Source organism: Equus przewalskii, chromosome 2, assembly GCF_037783145.1.
Source record: "Equus przewalskii isolate Varuska chromosome 2, EquPr2, whole genome shotgun sequence".
Lineage (NCBI taxonomy): Eukaryota > Metazoa > Chordata > Mammalia > Perissodactyla > Equidae > Equus > Equus przewalskii.
In genome coordinates, this window is record NC_091832.1 from 23,656,442 (window position 1) to 23,679,490 (window position 23,049).

The window sequence follows — 23,049 nt, forward strand, 5'->3', positions numbered from 1 at the left end:
AAAGATGAAAAAGGAAGGAAACGGACCAAAGGCTCTCTAAGCTGCTGGGTTAGGAGCTGACGATTATGAGTTATTTTTTTTTCTTAGCTTCCCTTTTTTCCAAATTTCCCTTAATATACTTATATTACTTTTTTAATATTACTTTTATAATAAAAAATAAATTTAATAAAATCATAATAACAGAGGAATGTGCAGAGTGTGGCTGGGGCCTGGGGGAGGCTCATCAGGCCCCACAATTCCGGGGCATCTCTTGGGCGGGGCCAGGGGGGAGGCAGAGGCACCTGGCTGGTGGCCCGGCTGAGGCAGGGAAGGAACAGAGGCACCGCTGCAGTGGCCTCCAGAGAAAGCCTGTCCACAGGCTCTGAGCTGAGCATCAGGCAGCCCCAGCCCCAGGATACCGCCTCAGGATGTCCCCTGGCACCCCAGCCTCAACCTATCCAAGACTGAGCTCACATCTTCCCCGACCCCACTCCTCTTCCTATGATACCATCTCACTGGCAGTGCCTGGGTGTCTCCCTCACCTCCTCCCACTCCTCACCCCTGCATCCAGGCCAGCACCAAGCCCTGTCCACTCTGCCTCCTCAACATACCTCAGATCTGCCCACTTCTCTCCATCCCCACTGCCACTAGCTCACCCCGGCCACCCTGGTCTCCGGCAGATCACCCTGCTTCGTGCTTGTCTCCCACCAGACCAGTCTCCACCTTGCAGCCAGCTTTCCTCTCCGACTTAAAAACCTTCCATGCTCCCCAGCCCCTGGGGTACAGTTCCAACCACACAGCATGACCCCCAGGGCCCTTCACAGTCTGGTCCTCCTTCCGCACTAGCCTCAGCAGAACCAGGTAGAGCAAAAAGGTTAAGACTTGGGCCCTGGAACCACACTGCCTGGCTCTGCCTCTTACTGGCTGGGAAGCTCTACCTCAGTTTCCCCACCTTTGAATGGAGACAAGGGTGAACCATGAAACTGCTAGTTTTGTAAGTCAAAAGCCATCAACTGTTCAAACACTAACAGTACCCTCCTCACAGGAGCCCTGGGAGTAATAAAATGAATACAGGCAAACATACACAGGTGCTCAGCTGGCGTTAGCTGGCATATTGTGATTATCATCATCATCAGCTGTTGGCCTCCCTACTCTTACTCCTGTGCACACACTCGCTTTGCACATGCCGTCCCCGCTTCCTCCTCCATTTCCCTAGTTAACCGTCAACCTTTCTTTCATGTCGGCTCCTTGCCGCACCCCTCCTCCACCTCTGGTCAGGGCTCTTCTCTGGATTCCTGAAGTTCTCTACATTGCCTGAGCTTCCCTGCCGACCTTCTGGCCGGCACTGACCAGCCCTCGTCCTGTCGATTTGGGGGCGGTGGGTCCTCCCAGTATAGAGTCGGACAAAGTCTGGTGGCTATGCTAGTAGGACCAACCCTGCCACAGGAGCATCCCCCCAGGCCTTGCCCTCTCCTAGCCCCATGCTATCCTCGCCAAGCCGCCACCCCGCAGGTCTCCGGCCCCGCCCACTCGGGCCCCTCCCACTCAGGCCCCGCCCTCGCCGGCCCCGCCCCGCCCACTCGGGCCCCGCCCCCCGCCGGCCCCGCCGTACCTGTGACGGTGCTGGTGGCCGGCCGCGCGTGCAGCGCCACGTCGGGCTGCGGCACGGCCTGCGGGTGCAGCCCTGGCACCTGCTGCAGCTTGGGCAGCGACATGACGGCCTGGCTGCTCTCGGCCGGCGCCGGCGGCACCAGCAGCGGCTGCTGCGACGAGGCCGACGTGGGCGGCAGGTGAGGCGGCCGGATCTTCTCCGCCATCAGCTGCTCCTTGATCTTGTTAATCAGGACCAGGTTGTCCAGCTGCGTGCAGGAGAGGAGAGGGACTGAGGGGGCTTGAGCCGCGTCCGGCGCCTTCCCGGGGCCGCCGGTCCCCCCGCGAGCCGCGAGCCGCGAGCCGCGAGCCGCGAGCCCCTCGCCCCGCCCGGCCGCAGCCAAAGCCCCAGGTAAAGCAGAGCAGCTCCGAGAAGGGGAGGGGCGACGCTCGGTCTTACCTGGCTGGGCATGGTGGGAGGAGGGGGCCAGAAGTAGGGGTTGTTAAATCGAGGCTCGGCCATCCTGCGGGGAGAGAGCGACTGTCACAGGGAAGAGGGCCCTCCCCACCGGCCCGGGGCGAGCTCCTGTCAGCTATGCCCGCTCAAGTCGGCGCCAGTGTCTGGGATCCCTGCCCCCGTGGGACCCTCACCCCGCAGCAGAGCAGGCCAGGCCGGAGAACCACACATCCAGGCTGAAAAGTCTGGAAGTCAGCATCTCCCTTGGTGGGCCCAGAGGACAAAGGTCACATCCAGACCAGAGTGGTCCTGGCCCCACCACCACCCTGATGCTGGCAGGCCAATCCTCATTCCCCAGAAGGGCCCTAAGCTGCAGAGCCAACCCCATGGACCCATGGACTCCACCAGAAGACTCCCCCCACCTCATCCAGAGACAAACGGAGGAATTCTGGGTGGACTCTGTAATGGCCACAGAGTGGAGCAAGCTGTCCATCCCTGCACCCTGCCCTTCTGAGTGAGGCCCCTCCCAGTGCAGACACCCTCATCAGAACACGGGGCAGCTCAGCTGGACAGACACAGCCTTTCTGAAGGGCAGTTTGGCACGACGATTTTCAGAGACCCAAATGGTTATTGCCCTTTGACCCAAGAAATTGTACCTCTGGAAAGTTACCCTCAAGAAACAAGCATGGACATGTGCAACATTTTACCTACATGGATGGGTCAGAACCCTGTGCTTAAGGAGGGGGTTGAAGAGGCCTGAGGCTAGGGCACTTTGGGGCTCTTCAGTAGAAGCAATCTGTCTCCCAGAAGCAAATTGTCTTCAGAAGTGACAATCTGTCCAGTGGCCCTCACCTCTGGCAAGCTCCATGGCAGGCCTGTGCGGTTAGAAGGCCTTTCAACCAGGGCAGTGTGAAGGATGGGCCTTGAGAGTTTCCTGAGTCTTCTATAGGGTTCGAGTTTTCTGTGACCCTAGAGTTAGTCAAGAAGTGATGACTACAGGGACCAGGCTGGGCAGTCCATTAATTCTTGCTCCCTATAAAATTTCTTATTTATCTCTCTCTTACACGTATTACTAACTAAATACCTACTGGTATTGTTGGTATTAAATGAAATTGTTTATTTTGACAGGCAAGGTCAAAATGAAGTGCCGTCAGCCTCTTCCCGGTCCTACAAGCCTGAGAAGCCCCTGCTGGCGTTGCAGGCAGAGGGTTTCACGAGAAAACCCTCCATAAGGACACTATCTATTCTCAACACTTCATGAAAGATCTTTTATATGAATTCTCTCTTGTGATCTTCACTTGAGAAGCAGGCACAGGAGGTATTATTACCGCCATTTTATAGGTGAAGAAACTGAGGCTGGGAGAGAAGGGAAGAGACCTGTCCAAGAACACAGAGCTAGGGTGCCAGAGTCAAGATGAGAAATCAGATCTGCTCGAGCCGGGAGCTCCAGGGAATCTGCTTTGCAAACCCGAGTCCTCGGTTAAGCAAATATCCACATGTCAATGACTCAATACCTACACGCAAAAATCCTTGTCTCTCCCTCCCACCCTGGGGGGCCAGTCTGGATCTGAGCCTGGCCAGGCTGGGGATCTGAGTCCCCTCCTCTGGGGTGGCCAGGGCGACCCCTGCCCTCTAAGAGCACTCCTTCTCCCACCACCCACAGACACCAAACTGCCCCTCCCTCAGCCCATCCGACCCCGCCCACCCCTCCCAGGCCAACACCAGAAGCACTTCCTGCCTGGAGTTCTCCCTGACTGCTCCAGATCTCTGGGACTTCTCCCTTCTCAGAAAGACCTCAACACGACAGCCACAGTGAGGAGGCTACCAGACATCAAGTGCCTCTCTTCTGCCAGGCACACTGACACTGAAAGGCAAGTACTCTCAGCAACCCCACTCTACAATTGAGGAAACTGAAGTTCAGAGAGGTGGAGTGACTTGGTTGAGGTCACACAGCAAGTAAGCAGAGAACTGAGATTCCCATTCTAATCTGCCTGACTCCAAAGTCCCGCTGTCAGTCCCTTAGCTGTTCAGGGGAAGGACAAGGCACCCTGACTGTAGGCTTGTGAATGTGCCCCATCTTAGGATGGTTGGCCGCAGCCCCACAGACAGGCACCCACTCATCCAGCAGCCTCAGGACCTGTCCCTCCCCTGCTGTTGTCCACTGGGGAAAACGTGGAGAGGACTAGCCGCAAAGCCAGGGTGAGGAGGCTCCAGGGCTGGGAGGAAGGGGAGCTGGCTCAGAGAAGCCTGGGAATTGGATGCACCTGTCTGGTTCATCTCGCTATCCCAGGCACCCAGGCCCAGAGGTTATCAACAACATGAGTTGCATGACAGAATGAATAACTGCAGGAATAATAATCAGAATTATTTTAAAGACAATCCCACATCATTATCTAGCACAGCGGACAGTTTACAAAGCTCTTCTGTACCCACCGGCATTCTCCTCAGAGCCCCAGGAAGCAGGGAAGAACTGTCACCCCCATTTCCCAGAGGAAGAAGCTATAGCATCAGGAGGGGCGCCCTTTGCCCCAGGCCACACGGATGGGGAAACAGGAGGGCACGCTGGGCTGCACTGTTGGGCATCGGGTCTCTGAGCCTCAGTTTTCCTTATCTGTTAAATGGGGTGAAACAGGCTGCTCTGTCTCCTTCCTTCCCTGGCCCAGGACTCTGCCCTCTGCACCTGGCTGTTCTCAGTCAGTTCTGGGGGAGGTGCCTTCTCCTCCTCCCCTTCAGTTCAATGCCACACTCAGGATTCTCAAAGTCCCACCCTGGTCAGGGAGGTCTGGAGAAGAGGGTGCTTGCCCAGGGTCTGGGTTAGTGCATCCTCTCTGCCATTTATCAGGCCCCTGATCAGGCAGGGACCACCCCACACCCTGGTCGGGAAGCAGGCCCACAGAGAGGCAGGGTCTGCCCTGGGTCATGTAATCTGAGCCGCACAGCCTCTGCCTAATTTCTGCTTCCTTCTCTGGCTGGTCTTAAGTAACTGAATGATTCCGTCAGTGCCCCTGGCCCTGGTGTACACCTACTGTGTGTCAAATGCAGAGAAGGCCAGTGGGGGTGAACATTTTCTGAGTTCCTACTGAGTGTCAGAGTCAATGTCATTGCTAGGTGCACGTCAAGAGCATCTCGTGTGAGCCGCCAACAAGCCTGTGAGCCCGTGAGGTGGCTGTCCACCCGTGCAACCCTGGGACACAAGGGCCATGACAAGAAGTGCAGGGGCAGGCGGCCGGGTCCCAGGTAAGCTGCTCAGACCTTCTCATGAGGGAGGGGCTTTAAGCAGGAGAGACACTGCTCAGATGTGTGTTTAGGACAGGTCTGTTTAAGACAGGGTGGAAGGGCTTTCCGGCAGAGGCACGGAATGTGAAAGTGCAAGCCAGGTTTGGGATAGTGAGCGCCCACCCGCTGGCCCTAAGAGAGAGCTGGAGAGTGGTGAGGTGGTGAGAGATGGAGGCCGGCCGGCAGGGTCTTGAATGCCGTGCTAAGGTGTTGGGATGGAATGCTGGGGGTGAGAGGCACCAGGGAGTGTGCGGGGGCCAGGGGAACAATGGAGCTAAGGGGACCAAGGTCAGAGGGAGCAGCCTGAGGACACTGCCTGGGGCAGCGAGGCTGGGGCTGAGCAGCCAGGAGGACCAGGGCCAAGGGCCTGGGCATGCCAGCGTGGGCAAAGGAAACACACTGGTGGTCGGGCGGGACACGCAGATTGGGCTTCAAGCTCCAAATGGAAGTCACGGCTCTGTGCCCTGAGCCCCCAGACACACAGGCCTGATCCCTGCAGTCGGGGAGGAGGCTGCCAGTTGTTTTTCTTGCTCTGGAGGTGAAAACCGTTGGCTGGCTGGATGAAGGAAACACCTAGAGTTGCCTCTCAGAACAGCGGGCCCATCCACCCACCCATCCATCCATCCATCCATCTGTCCACATTCTGGACCGGTGCTGGGAACCTGAGGCCACCAGAAGAGCCCTCCCCTCCAGGAGCCCCACGCTACGTGGGGGAAGCAGACACATGACCCACAAGTTTCTGCAGAAGGAACTTTCACCTTTGAGACCTACTGTGTGCCACCAAGGACCTCTGTGGGGTCGCAGCCGACAGGCCGCCTTCTGGTCCTATCTGGTCCTATCCTTAAGGCCCCTCTGCCACGTGGGCCCTCTGAGATCTGTGCACCATGCCCCTAGGTTCCCCATCTTCTCAGTCTCTTCACGGCTCCCACCCCCCACAGGCTCCTCAGGGTGGGACAGGGGCCTCTTCTCTCCCCCTGTCCTCAGTCCCTGGGGGGCCCCTCTAGTCCAGGACTTTTAAAACCAGCCAATCCCCAAGTCTCCCCCTCCTGCCCAGGCCTCTCCCTGGAGCTCCAGGCCAAGCTTTCGAGGTGCCTCCCTGACATGTCCCTTTGGCTGTCACGTGAGCTGCTCAGACTCAGCAGGCCTGAGCTGGGCTTGGTCTGGCCCTAGGACATGCCCCTCCTCTAGCCATCCCCAACCCCGAGCGGGACAGCCCCGTCTGCCCAGATGCTCCTGCCACAGACACACATTGATCCACAACACGTCCCCTCCCTCCCCTCCCGGCTCAGATCCACCACCAGCCACGTCCTCAGGATCCCCGCTCCTCTCCACAGTCCTAGCTACCATTACCTCACCTGGACCACGGAACAGCCTGCTTTGCTTGGAGCCCAACATACCCAGGTTCGAGTCTTGGCTCCAACTCACCAGCTGTGTGATCCTGGGCAAGTCACTTGCTCCTGCCCCCCAAGTAAGGGATGAGCAGCCCAGAGCCAGGAACCTGACCCAGGATGGAAAGAAAGGATCAGGAAGGCCTTCCCAGGGGAGGTGATGCCTGCTTTGGGTCTTAAAGGATGAGTGGGAGTCAGCCAGGCAAAGAAGGAGTGGGCAGCATGGTGGGAGAAGCAGCAACCCAAGCAAGGGCCCAGAGGTGAGAGCTACACAGCGGGTGCGGGGAGCTGGAGTGTTCTGGTGTGGACTGGGAGAGGGGAGAGAAGGCTGGAGCCGTTAGCCAAGGCCCAACCTAGAAAGCCGATCCTGAATCCTAGGCCTGGACGCAGGACTTGGAGCCGTGGGCGATGGGACGGAATCTATGGTTTAGAAAGGGCCCTCTGACCGCTGGGTGTAGACGGGACTGGAGAGGCCAGGGGAAGCCAGGAGAGGAGGCAGTGGGAGGACAGCCGTCAGGAGGCCCCTGGGAATGGAGGCGAGAGGCAGGGGCTCCCCTCGGCCCAGGAGAAGAGTGACCAAGGACGCCTGGCTAGTTAGTTAAGAGCCGGAGCCAAGGAAGCGTGCAGGGTGCCCCGCGTGGTGTGGCCTGGGAGGTCCTCTGGACACGGACACGGACAAACATGGCCACAGGAACATGCAGACAGACAGCACCAAACTCAGACGCACGTGACAGACACAGACCTGTAGCCCCAAACATGGACAGATGGGGACACAGCAACTCCCGTGAGCAGGAACTCACAGCCGCCAGGACACGGAGTCGCCGGTGGACGGTGTTACAAGAGGTGAGCACACGTGGCCCTCGGGGCAGACCCAGAGGGAGGCAGTGAGGGGCGCTCAGGGAGGCGGGATGAACACGATGGCTGAGTCCCCCAGAGAACAAACCCCTCATTGACAGATTCAGCCTGGAATCACAGGCTCCTTACCTAGAGTGTCCTTTCCCACTTGGTGAACTTCTACTCATCCTTCAAGACCCAGCTCAAGTGTTCCCTCTTCTACGGAGCTTTCCCTGAACCCCCAGCCAGTCACTTCCTCTGTGTTCCCAACAGCACCTTGTATATGGGAATAACAATAATAACATAATAATAATAAAATGGCAGCTCCCATTGATTTCAACACCCATTGTGTGCCAGGCACTGGGCTGAGTACGCCATATGCATCACATCACCAATCTCCCCAGTGACCCTGTGAGAGGCGCATTTAACAGAAGAGGAAACGGCAGCTCACAGAGGTTGACCATCTTGCCCAAAGTCACACAGCTGGCAAGTGACGGAGTTAGGCTGCCACCCAGCACTTGGGGCCACTCCTGCCCTGGTGCGGTGACCTGCTTCCCTGGGGGACTTCCCATCAGACTAGGAGCTCTTCACAGGTAGGGTGGGTGCTCACGCACCTCCACCATTCCAGCGTCTAGCCCAAGGGGGTCTCAGAAGCTCTTCGTGGAGTGAAGAATAATAATACCGACCACCTTTTCTTGAGTACTTACAGTGGGCCTGGAACCGTGTCAGGACATTTTACAGCCATTATTTTACTGTTGCAATAGACTCATTATACAGATGAGGAAACTGACATCCAGAGAGGTTAAGTAACTTGCCTGAGGTCACAGAGCCAGTCTGGATTTGCAACCAAGTCTGCCCATCACCCTCTCCCAGGAAGGTGGCCTCTGAGGCCAGCCTAGCAAGCTCCTCAAAGGGGCACTAGGGGACGGGGTACACCGGGTGCCAGGCCCTGCCACCCAGGGAGGTTCAGGCCTAGACATACACACACAAAGAGGACCGCAGCCCAGGGTGGATGCAGTGAAGCAACTTATGTCCCACGCTCCATTCCTAGCCCATCGCACAGATGTTAAAAAATGAGACTTGCAGGGCCGGCCCCGTGCCCAAGTGGTTAAGTTCATGTGCTCCATTTTGGCGGCCCGGGATTCACCGGTTTGGATCCTGGGCGTGGACCTATGCACCACTCATCAAGCCATGCTGAGACGGTGTCCCACACAGCAGAACTTAAAGGACTTACAATTTGGATATACAACTATGTACTGGGGCTTTGGGGAGAAAAAAAAAGAGGAAGATTGGCAACAGATGTTAGCTCAGGGCCATTCTTCCTCACCAAAAAAAAGAAAAGAGAGAGAGAGAGAGACTTGCCCTGACTCTGTTGCCACAGGGGAACTAGCTCCCAACAAAACAAATGGGAGAAAGCAGGACCCAAAACTGTCCGGACACTGTGATTACAAGGAGGCAAAAATAAAAACCTGTGTCAGAAAAAGCAAGCTGCAGGGAGCCACGCCCGGAGGGAGGCTGGGGTGCTGGGGGAGGTCGCCGGAGCAGACCTGGTTTTTCGTCTTTGTTTCTCTGATTTGCAGATTCTCTGTAGTATCGTTCAGTTGCTTTTATAATGAAAACAATAAATTTATTCTTAAAAAAATGAAAGAACAAGAGCCAGCCTTGATGGCCTATTGGTTAAAGGTCGGCACTATCACTGCTTTGGTGTCCTGGGTTCACTTCCCCATCGTGGACCCACACCACCCGTCTGTCAGTAGCCATGCTGTGGCAGAGGCTCACATAGAACCAGAAGGCCTTGGGGCCAGCCCAGTGGCGCAGTGGTTAAGTGCGCATATTCCGCTTTGGCGGCCTGGGGTTCGCCGGTTTGGATCCCGGGTGCGGACGTGGCACCAGTTGGCAAGCCATGCTGTGGCGGGCGTCCCACATATAAAGCAGAGGAAGATGGGCACGGATGTTAGCTCAGGGCCAGTCTTCTTCAGCAAAAAGAGGAGGATTGGCAGCAGTTAGCTCAGGGCTAATCTTCCTCAAAAAAAAAAAAAAAGAACTAGAAGGACTTACAACTAGGATATACAAACATGCTGGGGCTTTACCAGGGAGGGGGAGGGGGTGGGGGAGGAGAAGATTGGCAACAGATGTTAGTAGCTCAGGGCAAACCTTTCCCAGCAAAAAAAAAGAACGAACGAGAGTGGCTGGTACCAGGGCAGAGGGGGACACAGGGAGGGTCTGGAGGCACAGAGGAGCAGGCGGAGATCAAGTCAGCTGATGGGGGGGCTCCACTGATGCTGCATTCTGGCCCTGCCCTGCCCCCATCCTCCAGGCAGATGACGGGGGGTAGGGGTTGGTGGATGTCACCAAGGCTACCTGGCAGAGGTGACATCAATCTGCAGTTTGAAGCCAGTTAGGATTCCACTGAGTGAGGCAAGAAGAGGATCTCCAGCACTGTCCCTGCCCGGTCCAGGCCCCTTCAGCTCTCTCAAGGGTCTCCTCAGGTTTCCCCACTTCCCCCTCCCCCACTCCATCTCCTCCGGCAGTCACTCTGATATTCCTAAACTATAAATCAGATCACAAGACTCCCCTACTTAGAACCTTCTATGGCTCCCTACTTCCCTCCAGACAAGGTCTGGATTCCTCAGGCCTTACACGTCTGGCCCCACTGACCTCCAGCCTCCCTGGTTGTTCCTGCCTTACGTTCTGCCTAGCAGGTGTGAGAGATCCTCCAGTGGTCTGCTTCCCTTCCCAATTCCTCACCTTCAGTCAGGCTGCCTCCTCTCCCGGGAACGCTCTGCCTTCCCCATTTCATTGGTTAACTCCAACTTATCCCTCAGGCCCCAGCTTACAGGCCACTTCCTCCCGACAGCCTTCCGGAACTGCTCCCTCTCCACCCCCTCGCTGTGTTGGGTGCCTCTCTTCTCTGCTCCCATGGCGTCCTGCGTTTCCATCATAGAGCACCGATCACTGTTTCTCGTGCATCTCCGCTGTTGGACATGCGCTCTGTCAGGGCAGAATCACGGCTGAGTCATTTACCTTCAAGCCCTACATGGTACCTGATCAATGCCTGAATGAATGAACAGCCTGGGTGGAGGGAACTGAAAGTGTCATGGCCTGGAGAGAGGAAAGTCCCCTCCCCCGCCTCTGAGTGCCCACCACCCACCCTGGCACTACACTGTCCCCTGGGTTACACTGTTCTCTGTTTCCTGGATCTTAGCTCTATCTTCCTAATTGATCTGAGAAGGGGCTATGCATGCTCCGGAAAGACCCGCAGACCAAAAAGGATGTTAACAGCTAATAAACACAGAAAACGGTTCTGCTCCCCTAGCGGTGAAAATTAAATGAGCTTCACCTTTTAAAAGAGCAAAACAAAATAATAAAATTCTAATACCCAATGCTGGTGAGGGCACGGTGAAATGGGCACTCCTGTGCATTCCTGGTATACACCAGAATAATCATTTCTGAAAGGTTCTGGCAATGATGTGCCAGGAGCTCTAAAAATTTTCAGATTTCTGGTCTAGTGAGCCCATTCTTGGGGATCTTTCCCTGGAAAATACCCCAAATACAGACAAAGCTGTTTGCTTCAGTGGTTTTTTTAAAAATAGCAAAAACATGAAACAGCCAAAATTTTAAACAATAGAGGGATGGTTCCATAAATCACATTACACAGGTACACAGTCTATAGTCGTTAATAATAGCCACTGTTCACTAGCGTTGGGATGACTCATTTAACACTCATATCAGCTTTACAAGGAACTGAGGCACAGAGAGATTAAGAAACTTGCCCAAATGTAGTGGTTAAGTTCGTGTGCTCTGCTTCGGTGGCTCAGGGTTCGGAGGTTCGAATCCTGGATGTGGACCTATACACCATTCATCAAGCCATGCTGTGGCAGCATCCCACATACATAATAGAGGAAAATGGGCACAGGTGTTAGCTCAGGGCCAATCTTCCTCACTTAAAAAAAAAAAAAAAAAGCAACTTGCCCCAAGTCAAGCAGAGCATGTACAATCTGAACCCAGAAAGTCAGGCTCCGGAGCCCAGGCTTTCCACCCTGATGCTGGATCCGTTAGAAAGAAGGATTAACATCACCCTGCAGTCATTTCGAAAATGCTCATGATACAACATCAGTCGCAGATGGGAGGGAAGATTTAAAAAATTATATGTTGGGCAGAGGAATGACATTTCTATAAAAGCTAGGTGCTGAGAGAAAAGAGGGGAGGGAACATCAACATGCTCACTGTGGTGCTGTCTGGGCTCGGGGTGAGGGCAGGAATGGTAGGTTTGGGTTTATTTCATTTCCCTGTTCTCTGACTTTTCTGCAGGATAGTTATGTGACTTTTTAAAGAAATATTTTTAATAAAAATAAAGGTTCAGCAAGCTTGGACAAGCAAGATACCCCAACCCCACCCACCCCCCACTAGGAATCTGGCCTCAGGCCTGCAGGTTTCCCCAGGAAGAGAGAAGGGCTCAGAGAGGGCCAGGTGCTCACTCCAAGTCCCACATCAAGCCTCAAATCCCACCCTAGACCCCATTCACGAGTGCAGAGTCAGGAAGGGACTCCCCCTACTATGGGGGACTTCAGCGGGGAGGACCAGGCCAAAGCCTGCCCAGGTCACTCACTCTCCTGCTGAAATTTTCTCTTGGGTTCCCATCACTTTGGGGTATGGTTCAAACTCCCCAGTGCAGCACCCAGGGGCCTCTGCCAAGGGACCTCTTCTGGTCACACCTCATCCCAGCAGGTAGATCCCCACAACCTCCCTCCCTGCGGCCCCTCTACACCACCTGCAGGTCCCCCAAAACAAGCTGCTGTCTCATGCCACCGTGCCTTTGCACAGGCTGTGCCCTTCCTTCCGTCTGGGGGCCATCACCCAGCTGGAACGCTGCCAGGATCCCATCAACCATCAAAAGTCTGCTCGGCGTCACTGCCTTGGGGGAACCATCCTGATGGCCACCCCCTGCACGGCTGTATGGGCAGCCCCTCCCCTGAGCTCCCACAGCTTCCTGGGCCCCCCCGCCAAAGCTCTGATCCCCCTCCTAGAACTGCCTGGCGATTCGTCCACCCAGTCCCCACAGGGCTCTCAGCTCCCCGAGGGCAGGGCTTGGGTCTGCTCCTCGGTTACAACCCCGCACCCCGGCTTGGCCCCACGCCCACTAGGCCCTTCCTTCTGGTCTCAGCGAAAGGGCACCGTCTGACCTTCTCCCCAACAAAAATCGGGCCACCCTGTTATCCACGCCCATGGCCCCCGCCATTCTCCCTACCTACCCCACCTTTGTATCACGCCTCTAAATCGTCCCTTCAGCTGTGACCCACAAGGACAGGGCCACCGCTGCAGCCCCAGAGCCAAGTGCTGGCCACACAAGGCACTCAAGTGCCCAGTTCACACTAGGTGCTCAATAAATGCTGACTGAGCGAATCAACGAGCGGAAGGGTCTGTCGGTGCAGGTCGTGAAGATCCTGAAGGTTGCCGGGAGATCGAGAGTAGAGGGAGAGCATTCTGAGCAGACGGGCAGCTTGTGCGAAGACACGGAAAACTGCCAGCTTCCTAGGACTGCAAAGGGTTCTCAAACACGCTCCCTGCCCCAGAGAGGGGCAACGAGCTACTGCTGGGGCACAGCCGGGCTGGGGGTCAGGGTGTTCCCGGGAAGATGAGCTCATTCCACAGAGGGCTGAACGAAGCTTTCATGATGGTGGAACTTATCGATGTGGGGGAAGAGGAGATGTCAAAAGAGAGATGCCAGGGAAGGGCAGGCCTGTGGAAAGAACTGCATGTGCAAAGGCCCAGCGGCAGGAAAGCACACAGCATGTTTGGTCTGGTGTAGGTACAGTGCAGGAATTTGCAAGGGAAGGAGGCAAAGTGGTCGGGGCAGTGCATAAAGGGCAAGGATTCCGGCTAAGGTGCTTGGATGAAAGACCATGGGGAGGCCTCAGGAGGTCTCGGGGCAGGGGAAGGCCACAGCCAAGGTTTTCAACAGATAGATCATTATGGAGCCAGAAGGATGGCCTGGAAGCGACAAACAAGAGATGGTCTAGGAGAGAGAAGCTGAGGTTTCCCATCTTCCCAGCTCCTCAAGCTCCCCACGTGCTAAAGTCTGCCTCCCACGACCCCTCTGCCCTCCACGTGCCCCCACTCCACGCAGCACAGCGCTCTCAGCCCCAGCTGCTGCGCCCCACCCCACCCTCAAGATCCAGGCCAGCCTCGGAAACTTGTTCCTGGGAACTTCCTGTGAGGAACGAGGCTCCCGGGGGTCCTGGATCCAATTAGGCTGGGTTTCCGCAGCCCCGAGGGGTTGGGAAGGGCTGTTTTCATAGCGATGATGGAGCTGATCAGAGAGGGAGGAGGCCACTGTCTGTGCGCTGGTCGCTGGGAGCTGCGATGCTGCCCCCTTCCCCTCCTTGTCCCTTCCCCTCCCTGTCCCTCCCTTCCCCCACTGCCAGCCACCCACACACGCCCAGGCAGCGACCCACTCTGGGAGCCTCAGTGCGGTCGGGTAGGGAATGGGCCATGACACCCTTCCCAGGGCTCAGAGAACATTCTGCAGGCTTTGAACACATGGCCATTTCCCCTGGGGACAGCTAGCTCCCATCCCCACAGGGAACTCCTTCTGCCAGCATGAAATGACGATAATAATTATAATAATAGTTACCGAGCCCTCCTTCCACGCCAGGACTGGGAGCTGCTTTGCATGCATTTCTCACTCAGGCTCCTAATGACCCTGTGAGGTAGATGCTGGGAACATTTCGAACTACCACACACATTCAGAAAGATGCCTAGAACATATGGCTTATTATAAAGTACACACCCAGGGGACCTAACAAGCCTCCACCCCACGTCCCTTCTCAATTGCAGCCCCCTCGCATCCCCCAAAGGTCCCACCTTCCTGGCTTCTATGGGAATCTCTTCCTTGCTTGGGGTCAGGAATGAGGCTCAGAGAGGTATGTAACCTGCCTGAGGTCACGCAGCCAGTGAGGGCAGAGGCCGCTGGAATCCTCTGCCATCGGCTTGCTGTGTGACCTTTAGCAAGTCCACTTCCTCTCTGGGCCTTCGTTCCTTCCTCTATAAGACAAAGAGAGTCAATTAAATCACAGCCTGGATTCCTGGGCCCTCTGAGGGGCAACACGGCAACTGAGGGGCTAAAAGTACCGATTCTGGAAGAAGATAGTGTGGCTTGAAGGCCCAGAGACTGACAGCAAATGGGGGATGATAACGGCAGCCACACAGCATTGTTGTGAGGATTCAGTGAGTTAATACTACGTATAAACCTTTCAGAATAGTGCCTGGTACACAGCGAGGACTCTGTGTCACCCAGCACTGTTGCTTTGTGGTTAGGTTCTCCGAGGCCTGAGGGAGCCTCTCCCGACATCCCAAAGACCCACATGGAAACCTGACCCCAGTGACGTCCGCTGGGCTGGGGCTGGAGGGGGCGCAGCCTGGGAGCCTTTCAGACCCACGGGAGCTGCTGTGCTGCCAAGTCTGGGATTAACTCAGAGCAGGAGAGCCAACTGCTGAACCCCAGCTGTGGCCGGGCCCCCAGGAGCTTTCCGGACAGGTCCTCGGGGTCCCGGGCTGGGAACCCCTGGCAGGTGGTCATACCCTGTACCTCAGGACCCCTGGACAGGCAGCCTGTGGGGCAGGTGAGACTGGGCTCAGGCCTGGGGTGGAGGCCAGCAGACAGAGTGGGCAGGGCAAGGCAGCAGAGGAGGGCTGGGCCGGTCAGAGAGGGCTGGAAAGGGCTGGGGGGGACATGTGGGTAGGAGTCGGCAGGCCAGGGAAGACCTGCCAGACCAAGCCCCACCCACCTCCTGGTCTCTTCTACCCTCCCCCAGGTCTCGGGGCTACCACCTTCTCCATGATCCTTGATTTCCCACCTCAGGGCCTTTGCCTAGGCCATTTCCTCTGCCTGGAATGCCCCCATCTGGAAAACCTCAGGCCACAGTTCGAATATCACTTCCTCCCAGAAGCACCTCTCCCCTGCACACATCTCTCATCACTCATTATAGGAAATCTAAACCACGAAGCTACAGGGAAGCCCCATCAGAGAAAAGCAGCCCCTTCCTAGCATGTACCAAGTCTGTCATCCTACCATCATTTGGGTGATCTTTTGCATCATGTCTGTCTCCCCGGCCAGGGCAGGGACTACATCAGTTTCCCTCCCTTCCACCCCCAGTATCCAGCACAGGGCCTGGTATATAGTAAATGCTCAAGAACCACGGTTGAATGAAGGCGGGAGATGCAAATGAGCTGCCTGGTCCACCCCCGCAGGCGGATCCAGGCAGGGTGTGGGACACACAGGAGTGCAGGGCTGTGCAGGAGCGACCCAGTGCACGGCCCTGAAGGTGGGGCTACATCCTGATGGGTGTAAATGAATGTGTGCACGCAAGATGCACGCACGTGTAAAACACACATGTGCCTGAGTATGCCCACGTGCAGATGGTAAACATGGCGTGTGCCATGAGCGTGAAAGGACACAAGGAAGGCCAGGCATGCAGCCGTGTGCCATTTCCCAGGAGGGCACACATGGGTATATGCAGATGTGTCTTACCCTGTGGGCGGAAGGAGTGTGTGTGTGTGTTCCTGTGTGATGTGTGTGTATCGCGTGTGTGGATGTGCACTCCAGCAGACGTGCCTCCTGCACACGTGGCTCCTGCGGGCCCAGTTCGGGACATCCTGGTGGTGCTTCTGAAACAGCAAGGGAGCACCCCAAATTTGCATAAGTGGGGCGGGGGGAGCAGGGTCTAGGGTGGTCGTGGAGTGGCTGATAGTGTGAATATGTATGACCGTGTCTAGAGGGGTGCCCGCCCCAGCCAGGTGCCCCCCGTCGGACCCCAGAACCTGAAATGGCCAGACTGTCCCCTCAAGGAGCATGAAGCTCTTGCCCGAAGCTCAGAGAAGGACCTAGATGGTAGGGACCCCCTCAAGGATATCCAGGCCACATGGATGAGGCAGGGACAAGGCAGGATGCTTTGGGCCCCAGAAACAAATCCCTTTGCCTTCCCCACACCTCATCCACTCAAGACACCCCCTGGCCCCTCCCCAAATGCTACCCAGCCTCCAAAGGCAGGCCCAGCCCGGGCTGCAGGAAGCCTTCCCTATCACCCCAGCCCCCAACCACCTCCACACACCCAGTTCCTCAGTCCCACCGCAGCACCAGGCACGACGCCGGGGCCTCGAGCAGCCCTGCGCATCCAGGGACGTCACCCCATGGTGGAGGTGAGGAGACCGGTGCGACAGAGGGAGCAGCTTCACCAGTGAGGGCTGTTCCTGCCTTTGAGCCCCAAGGCCCACACTGTGGCACCCTGTGGCGCACGGGGAGCAGAAAGCCTGCCAGGCAAAGCGTCAGGAAGCTACTGCTCTCGCTTCCCGTTTAGCTTCCCGATGGACAGAACGAGGATTCACCGGGTGGTGTCTGTGGGCCACTTCTCTCCACTGAGTGCGTGACTTTAGGTCTCAAATGGTTCTCCCACAACTGGGTACATAAACATCATCGACAGAGACTTTCCTGGGGTTACACACCGAGATAACTGTCCTCCTTCTCCGAGGACACCAAGCCTGTCCCACACACTGGAAAATGGCCTAGCACAGCGCTACAGAGACGGGAGGAGCTCGGCATGGAGGCTTTGTACACACATTCACTCATTCATTCATACATTGAACACCGAGCACCCAGGCTGCCTCCCATCAAGGAGCTCACAACCCAGGGGGGAGAAAGAAGCCACTGAAGTCATCAAACCACAAGGCCAAAAGCACCGGGAAACCCTAACACTAACATCATTTCCCAGGCGTTATTCACAGGGGAGGTGCAGCGCCTTACACTTTGTAAAGAAAACCTTTCTAGCAATGACAACTGTCTGACAAGGGGAGGCTGGGGGACCTTGTGAGGAGAGAGCTCCCTGCCACTCTTGCAGAGATGAAAGCTGTGGGAAGGGCATTCCTGCCCTGTGCGGGGGGCCGGGTGAGGGTGGGCTTCCCCTCAACAGCTGTGGGATTCTAAGGAGGGGGCCCAGAGGGCTGGGTTCAAATCCCACAGTGCCCCTGATGAGCTCCGTGGACGTGAGCAAGTCCCCTAATCTCTTTGTGCCTCGGTTTCCTCATCTGTAAATGGGGTTAACAACAATGAGGAAGAATACATTAACATTTATGCAGCCTTTTAAACATGGCACAAAGTAAGCACTCTGGATACCAAATCAGTAAGGCAGTGAGGGTCCCCTTCATAAGATTCTCAATCCCAGATCAGATCACGTGAAGACTGCAAGTGTCGGGGGGGGTTCTGAGAATGGAAGAGCCCGGGATTCTTGGATCCCACGACTGAATCCGCTCATTTCCTAACAACAGCCTGGAACCTCCTGCGGGAGGAGAGGACACAGCTCGGTGTCACCTCATCTCCTAGGCGCTGCCCCTGGGCCACGACCACCCCCGGTCTCCCGAGCACCTCCTCGCCTCCAGGAAAGGCCCCACTGAACCACGTGGCACTACCCGCTCACTCGCCTGCACGGGGCTGAAGCATGTTCCAGCAGTGTGGACGGGCCAGAAGAGCAAATAAACAAATAAATAAGAAAGTTCCAGACACGGATAAGAGCCATGGAGAAAATAAAAAGTAGCCACGTGACCGAGAGCGACAGCGGGAAACCATTACAGAGCAAGGTGCTCAGGGAAGGCCCCTGAGGAGGTGCCAACTGAGTGGAAACCTGTGAAACAAGAAGGTGCCAGCCACACAAACATTAGGGAAGAACATTCCAGGCAAGGAGACGTGCAAAGGCCCTGCCAACAGGCTTTGTAAAGTCCAGATGCAGACAGACGCCAACGTGGCTAGACATGGGGAGACTGGGGCGGGGGGCAGCTGAGGTTGAGGGGTGGGTAGGCCTGGACCATGAAGGGCCTTGTAGGCCACAGAGGATTTTGGATTTTTGTTCATGAAAATGCCTAGGAGAGCCAGCCCTGATGGCCTAGTGATTAAAGTTCAGCACTCCCACGTCGGCAGCCCAGGTTCACTTCCCAAGTGCAGAACCACCCCACCCATCTGTCAGTTGCCATGCTGTGGCGGCAGCTCACATAGAAGAACTAGAAGGAGTTACAACTAGGATGTACAACCATGCCCTGGGGCTTCGGGGAGAAAAAAATAACAAGAGGAAGATTGGCGACAGATGTTAGCTCAGGGCAAGTCTTACCCTGCACAAAAAAAAAAAAAAAAAAAAAAAAAAACCTAGGAAACATTAGAAGAGCTTCAGGAGAGGAATGACAAGGCAGAGCAGGGCTTTCAGGGTCCCCAGATCATCTGGCTCATTCTGAAAACACCACAATGGTTTTCAGAATCAGGTAGGGCCGAAGACAGTCATCAACAATCCTTAAAATTCAGTTGGTGTATACGGAGCTCCTACCACCTGCCTGGCCAGGGCTGGGAGACATGGCAGACACTCTTATTGTCACTCCCCAAAACCCATGAGAGAGTTACAGGGAGCACCCCATTTTAAAGATCAAGAAACTGAGGCTCAGAAAGGGGAAGAATGTGCCCCAAATCACACAAACCATGCACCATACTATGCAAACTGTAACGTCTGATTCACAAATGAGACTTGGTCTCAGGCCCCAGATGCACCATCATGATGGTCTGTGGCACTCCTTTGGTATTTTCAAGGCTCCTCTTCTCCAAGAGACCTTTCCTGGGGACCCATGTGGGCACCCACGAACACTACCCTGGCCGATGCTTTACACACCTGCAGTCTCACACTTTCTTCTCTTTTGGCTTTGGAGCCCCAGAGGACTGGACTTGTATCTCACAAGGTTGTCCAACCTGGGCTGGGTGAGCTGGGGGTCAGATGGATGGATGGATGGATGGACAGACAGATGGATGGGTGGATGAATGGATGGACAGATGGACGGGTGGACAGATGACCGGACAGATGGACAAATGGACGGATAGACGGATGGAAGGATGGATGGATGGACGGATGGAAGGGTGGATGGACGGATGGACAAATGGATGAATGGACGAATGGATGGATGGATGGACAGATGGACGGGTGGATGGACGGATGGACGAATGGATGAATGAATGGATGGACAGATGGATGGATGGATGGATAGATGGCCTACTGAAATGCCTAATCAAAAAACTAATGAACGTACAATGAAAGAATAAAGGAATGATCTAGCAAACCAACGAATGAATAAACCAACCAATGACAGATAAATAAACAAATGAAGGAAAAAAGAAATGACCCACTTCATAGAGAGGCAGGGCAGGGAAGTGTCTGCCCAGGGAAGGGTTGGGACCAGGCTAGCTTCAGACACAGTCCACACCTCACTCACACATGAGCTTCCCCTCTCCCTGGGGCCATCTTGCCTCCATTCCCCAAGACCACAGATAACCTATTTGTCAGCCCCTGGGACAAACCCATGTCTCTGCCAAGTGTTGGTCATTTTAGCACCCACAGCCCCATCTCCACCACCACCACCAGCTCTCCGGGGCCCAGTGGAGCCTGGCAAAGGGTAGAACAGTTCACTCTCCCCCGGAGTGTCTCACAGATGAAGGGAGACCAGAGATCAGGGTTCTGGCCCTAACTGCGACCCAAATTGCTGGGTGACTTCAAGCCAGTGGATTCCCCTCTCTGACCCCAGATGACCTCTCAGGACCTTTGCAGCTCTGACACTCTTTAGGGGGTGGGTCTTTAGATTTTTACAGAGTCACTGGGTCAGCAGAAGAACTTGAGATCAGAAACTAGAAGGCGGGAAAGAGTCCAGTCCACAAGCACCAGGGTCCACCTAGGAAAAGGCTCAGACAAGGAGTGTAGAGGCTTGAGTTTACGCCCTCCTCTGCTGCTGCTCAACCTCTCCAAGCCTCAGTTTCCTAAATTTTAAAATGGAGTTAGGTATCGCAACCTTGACAATTTCACCCCAACCAAACTTCTAGAAGAGCCTGATGGGATAACAATCACGCACTAGCCTGTGCAAACTGTAAAGTTCCATTCACTCAGGAAGGATTATGATGGCTGACACCCAGGGGAGGGACAGGGGACATGTAGTCCCATTCTAGTCCAGTTCTGTCCCAATGACTCTTCCAGGGATCAGAGCCCCAGTGGAGAACAGGGAAGAGAGCCCAGAAGAGGAAGCCTGAACATCTGCATCCCTGTCTCAGCTCTTCTTCTAACCGGCAGTGAGATGTTAGGCAAGTCACTTTCCCTCTCTGGACTTCAGTTTCTCCATCTGAAAAATGCCTGGCTTGGTACCCTGACCCAGGTATGCCAAGTGCTGCAGCCCCAAATCCATAAACACAGCCTTCAGGGAGCTCACGCTGCCTGCTGGAGCCAGGACACAGCCCAGGAGTGAGACCAGAGGGGTCACCTCTACAGGAGATGCTGGGGCAGAAGCTAGACAGCCTCAGGGTCCTCCCAGGACAGACAGACTTTCCCCAAGGGGAAAGACCAGGCCCAACCTGTCCCAGAGCCTTGGACAGCGCCAGCCACCCCAGATGTGAGGGCCTGGCCTTCAGACTCCCTCTGCAGCCTGCAAAGCCAGCAGGCCCTGACCTGTCCAGGGAGACACTTCAGGAAGTTCACCAAAGTGCAGTCTCCAACAGACGAGCCTCCAGGGTCCCCGCCGGGTGGCAGAATGGGGGACAGAGAGCACCACAGGCGAGGCCTCAGGAGACCCTGACTAGCACACCAGCAGCCCCCCACCACCAGACAGCCTCTCCTGCCCTTCCCCTCAGACAGGACCCACTGGAGCTACTGGTTTGCTCTGAGCCAAGAGCCCACCACGTGGGGGCATTCCCACCAGATGCCACCTCGGGCGCGCGGAGGCCCACCAGTCGGGGAAGGGGCTCTCCAACTGACAACTGCCAGGCGCACTTGCCCAAGGGCTCGGGAGCCACTCCAGCGCCCAAGGCAGGATCCCGCCTACAAGGGGGGTCCCCGGCCACCCAGGAAGGAGACAGGCCCACCCCCGCACACAGCTCCGGGCTCCGAGGGATCCGCACCGCTGGAGGGCAGGGTGGGGGAGCACAGGGAGATCCCCCCACGCCAGGGGTCTTAGCTGGAAAGCCCGGGCCCACTCAGAGCCCCTTTTGCCAGCCCTCTCCCCCAAAATCTGAGCATATAGTTCCTTACGATGCCATTTTTACAGAATCTCTTCCAAAAGACGCTTCCTGGTTCCCCCAAACCTCATCCCCAACCCTCCACATCCCCCCCCTGCAGCTCTGAGGAAACCGGCAGTTAACTTTTTCCCCAAAATCACGCAAAGGCCGCCGGCTGGGGGAAAAAATGCGCCCCGAGATCCTTTCGCGGCATTTCACCGCCTTCCAAAAAAAAAAAAAAAAGCTAAAAAAAAAAAAAGAAAAGAAAACTTTCGGAGTTAACTTTAAATTCCCAACCCTCCCCCCCAAATCGCCCAGCGGCTTCCTTTTTTTTCTCTTCTTTAAAGTGCAATCGCATTGTGTCTCACCTCCCCGAAAGGCTCGCGGCTCTCGCCAAAGAAAAGGAAAAAAAGCCGACCCTTCGGGCGCCCCTCTGCTTCCAGCCGCCTCTCCCACATTCTCAGACAGTTTTATTAAAATTTTCAGACAAAAGAAAAACAAAAATGGCAGCCTGGCTTATTTTTAAAACAGGACAGGGACGCCATATTCTGCAGATCTGCAAAAAAAGGGAGAAATCCGGCACTGGCCGCTCCACCGGGCCGCCTGCAAAGTGCGCGAACCGCGCCGTTTGCAAGCCGTTTATTTGCATTAAGCCCCATGAATCATTGTTTACCGGAGAATTGCAGCAGGTTTGAATAGCCCGGCTTAAGAAAAAACACACACACACACACACACACACGCACACACACACGCACACTCGGAGAGCAGACCCAGACACGCCGCCGGAGCACTTCCTACCCCGCGCGCCGCCGCCGCCGCCGCCGCGCTCCGGGCCGGGCCCCCGGGCAGGCAGCCCCGGCCCCCCGCGCGCCCCGGCCCGCGCTGACAGCGCCCGCGCCCCGGCCCGCGCCCCCGCCCGCCCGCAACTCGGCGCAACTTTCCCGCGGCCGGGCGCCCGCCGCCGCCGGGCCCGCTCCCCGCGCGCCCCGGGCCCGCACGGACCTGGCTGTGCTGGCGGCGCCTCCGGGACGCAGCCGCAGCCCCGCGCCCGGCGGCCCGAGCAGGGCCGGGCTGGGGCTCCGGCTCCGGGCTCCGGCTCCGGCTCGGTGCGGAGCCGCGCGCAAACCTTCCGGGTCGCCTGCTGTTCACTTCTGGGTTCTGCAAGCGCCGAGGCGGCGGCGGCGGCGGCGGCGGAGGCTGGGTCTGCAGCGCCGCGCGGCCCCCCGTGCGCTCGGCGAGCCCCCGCGCCAGGCGCCCGGCTCCGGGGGGGGCCGCGTCGGGCCCCCGCCTCTCGGCTGCGCAGCCCGTCCGGCCCCGGGGCTCCGGCGAGTGGGCAGCGCCGGGCGCGGGCGGCGGCGCGCGAGGGGAGGGGGCCGGCGGGGGGCGGGGGCGGGCCGCGCGCGGGGGGCCCCGCTCGGCCCCGGGGCCTCGTCTCGCGCTCGCCGCCGCCGCCGCCGCCTCGCAAAGTT

At 56.6% G+C, this 23,049-nt stretch overlaps 1 protein-coding gene and 2 long non-coding RNA genes across 6 annotated transcripts in view; 2 read left to right on the plus strand and 1 right to left on the minus strand.

Moving 5' to 3' along the window:
* ZNF362 (zinc finger protein 362) overlaps positions 1 to 22,840 on the minus strand; it is a 41,289-nt gene extending 18,449 nt beyond the window's left edge. The window contains exons 1-5 of one of the 4 annotated variants that reach the window (XM_070595302.1): positions 22,583 to 22,708; positions 7,675 to 7,800; positions 6,728 to 6,800; positions 2,030 to 2,093; positions 1,592 to 1,838 (exon numbers count right to left, since the gene is read on the minus strand). In XM_070595302.1, the coding sequence (XP_070451403.1) occupies positions 1,592 to 1,838; positions 2,030 to 2,092 (310 nt within the window). In that variant the 5' untranslated portion in view covers position 2,093; positions 6,728 to 6,800; positions 7,675 to 7,800; positions 22,583 to 22,708. Of the gene's footprint in view, positions 1 to 1,591; positions 1,839 to 2,029; positions 2,094 to 6,727; positions 6,801 to 7,674; positions 7,801 to 21,948; positions 22,137 to 22,582 lie in introns of those variants that run through there. The other 3 variants (XM_070595292.1, XM_070595298.1, XM_070595306.1) reach the window with 3 other exon arrangements.
* On the plus strand, positions 1,631 to 5,265 carry LOC139079606 (uncharacterized). Its single transcript, XR_011533353.1, has 3 exons — positions 1,631 to 1,769; positions 3,155 to 3,897; positions 5,135 to 5,265. It is a non-coding gene; the product is annotated as an uncharacterized lncRNA (long non-coding RNA).
* LOC139079610 (uncharacterized) lies at positions 7,069 to 9,007 on the plus strand. Its single transcript, XR_011533362.1, has 2 exons — positions 7,069 to 7,533; positions 7,882 to 9,007. It is a non-coding gene; the product is annotated as an uncharacterized lncRNA (long non-coding RNA).
* Positions 22,841 to 23,049: the final 209 nt, after the last annotated feature.